The 5,227-nt window shown below is 45.4% G+C and overlaps 1 protein-coding gene across 1 annotated transcript; it reads right to left on the reverse strand.

Moving 5' to 3' along the window:
* Positions 1–1,310: 1,310 nt before the first annotated feature.
* LOC109753835 (LIM domain-containing protein PLIM2b-like) lies at positions 1,311–2,768 on the reverse strand. Its single transcript, XM_020312759.3, has 5 exons — positions 2,541–2,768; positions 2,283–2,382; positions 2,187–2,212; positions 1,983–2,072; positions 1,311–1,836 (listed from the first exon to the last, which is right to left on the reverse strand). Exons 1-5 carry the CDS (start codon positions 2,673–2,675, stop codon positions 1,546–1,548), a joined length of 642 nt encoding a protein of 213 aa, XP_020168348.1. The 5' UTR covers positions 2,676–2,768; the 3' UTR covers positions 1,311–1,545.
* Between the last annotated feature and the right edge of the window lie 2,459 nt (positions 2,769–5,227).

The following is a 5,227-nucleotide window of genomic DNA, read 5'->3' on the forward strand; positions in this document are numbered from 1 at the left end:
GTCTTTAGAGATAGACTTTATTATAGAGAGAACCGTAATAAATAGTCTTATTTTTCGTCTAATAAAAGTATCTTTCTTATTGTATCTTTTGTTACAGTGTGCTAATGATAATGATCGTTGTTCTAGTTTCAACTTTCAAGCACTCCTCTCGGTTTCAAAATAAGAAGTCTTGCGTTTGTCCAGAGTCAAACCTGTTTAGCTAGGGTTGACCAAGTTTAACATCTAGAACATCAAATTAATCTCATGAGATTCTTTATAAAATATATTTTCATACTATGTGTATTTTTATGTGCATTTGATGTTGTAGATATTAGCATGTTTTTTCATAAAGTTTGTCAAACTTAAATAAGTTTGACTTTGGAGAAACCTAAAACTTGATATCCAATACTAGGCGCCGGCCGACCGGCCGAAAATTTGGGCCGGCCGCGCACTAGTCATCTCGGATGCCTCCCCGTACGCGCTGTTGAGGATAAGATCCTCTTTGTGTTGTTCTGTCTCACTATCAACAGTTTGCGAGAGCCCTTCCTGGCTTCATCGTCTCACATAGCCTTCCGCCCTCGAGGTAGCATGGTTCTCATAATTGTTGTTGTGTTTTAAATTAACTTGGGGGTATCAAAATTTATGAAAAATTTAGGTGAAGCCTCTAGCTATTTCCAAGCCACATAAAAAATTATAATTCTAGAATGTGTTTATATTTTATATGGATATAAATCCTTATGAATGTGTATTTGGGGTTAAACTGTAAGTGTGCTATATATTCCTCCAAAATTTATGGAATAATTACTGTAGGTTCCTAATAATATTGGAAGGCTAAATATACGCTTTCAAGAGATTTCACCATGTAAAATCCTCAATTTAAATAGGTAAAAAAATCTATACGTATTATCAATTTTCATTTTAATTAGTTTAATCCAAAATCAAAATTAAATCTTTTTAATCCTTAGATTTTGTGGGCCCACATGATGAAATTGAGGCCATGCCAAGAATTGTTTGAAAGGGTATGTTGGACAATTGGCAAATTTAGGGGTTTAGACCTTTATGAAAAAGATGAGGGTTGAATTAATCCATATTTTCATATTAAAACGAATGAAAATGATGCTTATGAGATGATCATGATGCACAATCAATTCCTAATAAGTATGTCAAACATCGTACACTTAAGGGATGTCATGTTCATGAATTTTTGGAATGGCACATGTAGGCTAGAAACCCTGGAATCCTCCAAATTTCCTTTACAAATCATTTGAATCAAAAAGGCCCTAAAAGAAATGTCTTTGTCCCTTATGTTCAGAGAATTCAAAGAAAGTATGCGTGCAACGCAAAGTAATATTTTTGGCTGTGCAAACCAATAGTTTCATGTCCAGGTGACAAGTTTTCGAGAAATGATACAATTCCAGCTTGAACAAAAGCAAGCTTTGAGAGGCCGTACAAAAATGGAAGCAGGGAAGGAAGTATTGCAAATTACTATCTGTAAATTGCGGAGCCTTTTTTATATATATAATATTTGGTTCTGTTGTTTCCTTTGCTTTGCTCCTAATCTTTGCTCTATGCTTCATCTTGCGGGGGCGCTTCCGGCTCTGCTGCTGCAGCTGCAGCTGCCTCCGCCCCTGCCCCTGCCCCTGCCTCTGCTGCAGCCGCAGCCTCCACGCTCTCCTTCTTTGTTTGCGCGGTCTTGATGAGATGGTTGTAGCTTCCCTTCTCCTTGAACAGCTGTGAGAAATGGATCTTGCAGTAGAGGATTCCGTTGAGTGCGGCGTACGAGGAGGTCGTCAGGATGCAGCCACCATGCGAGCACTTGAAGCAGCTCTTATGGTAGCATTCGCCCTCCAAAGTTAGCTGAACCCAAACGTAAAGATTTGCAATGTGGTTATTATTTACGTGCCAAATTATTTTCGAGATCTTGCATGTATATTTGGCAACTCCATCGATGTCTGCCTCTTGCTCCACTGTCGAAGTAAGTAACATTACAACATTCCTCTTACCTTCTCCAATGGGTACACGGTCTTTTGGCAGGCCGCACATTTATCTTGAGTTCCAGAGAAGGCAGATGACATCTTGCTTGGAGCCTTTGCCTGCAGGAGATTTTGAATTTGCTATGTAAATAGTTTACCCATAACACACGTGACGGGAACCGGCGAATAATTTCTGAGAAGGGAAGATGCGACGTTTGCACACTGGAACTGTACCTCGCCCTTCTCTGCGGATTTGCCACCTGAGTAACGGAACAAAATGTCAGAAGATCTGTTGGTCAGCAGTATGCTAGGACTGCGATTTCGCATTACCTGGCGTAAAATTCTTTGAGAAGTTCCCCGTCTCCTTGAAGAGCTGCTCGAAATGGGTCTTGCAGTAGAGGACACCATCCATGGAAGAGTAGTTGCACATCTAGAGGCCATGCAGAAAATGAAACGCAAGCCATGTTGCCAGTATTCCCATTTTGCACAGACGTATACGTATATAATAAGAAGACACAAAAGCGAAACATATTTGCCATTGGATTCAAGACGAAAAGCTTGAGCTGAGGCCGGGGCCGCAATGCATACCGAGAGGGTCCCCTTGCAGTGGCTGCACTTGAAGCATGTCTTGTGATAGGAGACGCCGTCGGCGGTGAGGAGGTCGATGAAATGGACGGTCTTGTCGCACGTCTTGCACTTGTCCTGTGTGCCGGTGAAAGACATGGCGATGCGCGCCGGTGATCCGCCGAGCAATGGGGACGCACGGTCGTCTTCTTATTCAGGCGCGTCTCCTCCGGTTGGTCGGCGATCGACGTGGACGGGCTCTTTCAGAGGAACCGGCGTGTCGTCTCGAGAACGAGATGGAGACCGCGATGGGCGACGCTTTAAAAGGGCGCGGGGGGTGGTGGGCTTGGGAGCAAAGATAGGAGATGCATGGGCTCCCGACCGCACAGAACCAGTCAAGCTAAAAGCATTGTTTAATTTTGGAAGTAAGGGATGGCAATGTCCTGGAAAAGACCGTCTCGTATATCTCTCACATGTTTGCTTCCTTCTCCGGTTCTCCTGCTTTCATGGGCGTGTCGTGTCTGGTAAGTGCCCGTCCTTTCCAGGTCGTGTGAGCCACCAACATGCATGCCAAAGAAATGGATTCGTCCTTCCATCCAAACAATCATGCTCCAACTAAAAAAAAAATGAAACAATCGTCCTGGGCAGTTGCTACTAGCTTTTGTTGCAATTTTTTTTCAAAACACTTCCAATCTATTCATCTTCAACCATGGCAGTACAAGAACAATAGGTGTAATAAAAATTACGACTAAACATTGGAGCGAGCCGAAGGTGCGCCGTGGTCATCGCCCCTCCCTCACCAAAGCCGGGCAAACCTTGTTGTAGTAGACAGTCCGGAAGTCGTCATGCTAAGGCCCCATAAGACTAGCGCACCAGAGTAGCAACCATCGCCGATGAAGAAAATCATAGATCAGAAGGAACAAACTTGTAAACACCTAAATGAAGACGAACGAAGGCCGGAACCAAATAGATCCACCAAAGACCGGCACCGACCGAATCCCGTGAGATCCGACGGAGACAAACCTCCATACTCCCTCCGACGATGCTTGACACACCATTGGGACGGGGATAAAACTTAGGAGACATTATTCCTATTAAGAGACATCATCGCTGCCACACAACTCCAACCAAGACGTTGAATCTAACAAGAACGAGAACGAGGTCCCTCCCGTCGACGCGGGTTGGGGGGGGGGGGGGGGGGGGGAGGGGTAGAGGCCGTCGGAGATGGGACGGACAGGCAGCGGCGCCGGCGGGAGGAGAAGAGTTTTAGCTTTTGTTGCAAATTTGAGGCCTGTATTTTTAGGGTCCAGGTTCTCATTTACCTTGATCCATACATGGTTTTCGCTTTCACTTTGAGCAACAACCGAAATGAATTTCAGCACTTTCGGTTTATGTTTCGGACAAAGGAGTAAAACATTTGAACTCTAACAATATATTTGAATTTCATTATGTACCCTTTGTTCCTAAATATAATACGTTTTGATAGTTTAAATCAAACTGCCAAAACATATTATATTTAGGAACAAAGGTAGTACTATTTAAATTAATGAAAGATTTTGATGGAAAGGAATATTCAGTGTGTACTAAAATTAATGAAATTCAGTGAATTCCAATGAAATATCATTAAACAGAAAACCATGATCCCGATCGACCAACATTCGTTGCAAGCACTTTTGCCCTGCGTCTCCTCGCTTGGACGACTCGGGGGGCGACACATGTGAAGGGTTCCTCTTCATCCTCCTTCCCCATTAGCGCTCGCCTCGGCAGCAGTAGGAAGCCCGCGTTGGGGCAGTAGTCGGTGGAGATGGATTCGTTTCGAGGAGCCGCTCTGTGTCTTTGCCTAGCTGCCCAGCGGCAGGGTACGTATGGGTATGCTTTCTTCCCTCGCCTCCACAATGGCCCAAGATAGTGATAGTGGTGGCAGACTAGTTATTACAACATGATCAGAGGTTGCACGATGACTGGCGATTGGCATCTGGTGGCTCTAATGTAGCATACATCTAGATGTTGTGAATTCAAGCATGGGTGAAAGCGTGGTGACCATCGGCAGCCGCAGCTCCCTTGAGAGGCCATGCCCATCATGAAGGCGCCATCGTGGCTTTCCCTCCCCTTTGGAGTTCGGATAGGGCGATATTCGACAGATTGTTCTCAAACCAGTTACAATATTGTTTAACTCTTGCTAAAAAAATTCTTACAACCCGAAAGAAACGTTCATGTATTGCAGAAATAAAATTTTCCCATGCACAATAAAAATCGGCCACTGCTAGGCGCCGATGCGCTAGCCGAAATTTCGGCCGGTCGACCCCAGCCATCGGATGTGATCTCCAGGTACCGTTGGATCTGAGTCAACGTCTCTTTCCTCCCTCGAGTATCCCTTCCTTACGACAAAATCACAGAGGAAACACATGGCCACCGCGTTCGCCCCTCGGCCACCGCACGCTGGCCCTCAGCCGCCGCAGGCTCACCGTCTCCCGTCACCATGAAGGAAGACGCCTTGCTGGCCGCAAACGCCTAGCCATTATCGTCGTAGCAAATTCCGCCATCGTTGTAGCAAACGCCGATGACGGTTGTAACAAAATTGTCGCGGACCCTCGGTTGTAGCTCGTCGCACCATGGACGCCAACAGCACCACCACCAGTCGCGGCATCGAGGGCGGACAACGGCATGGCTCGCAACCAAAAAGCCGGTGGTAGCATTTTTTGGAGCGGGAT

This window comes from Aegilops tauschii, chromosome 6 (assembly GCF_002575655.3).
Source record: "Aegilops tauschii subsp. strangulata cultivar AL8/78 chromosome 6, Aet v6.0, whole genome shotgun sequence".
In the NCBI taxonomy this organism is placed as follows: Eukaryota; Viridiplantae; Streptophyta; class Magnoliopsida; order Poales; family Poaceae; genus Aegilops; species Aegilops tauschii.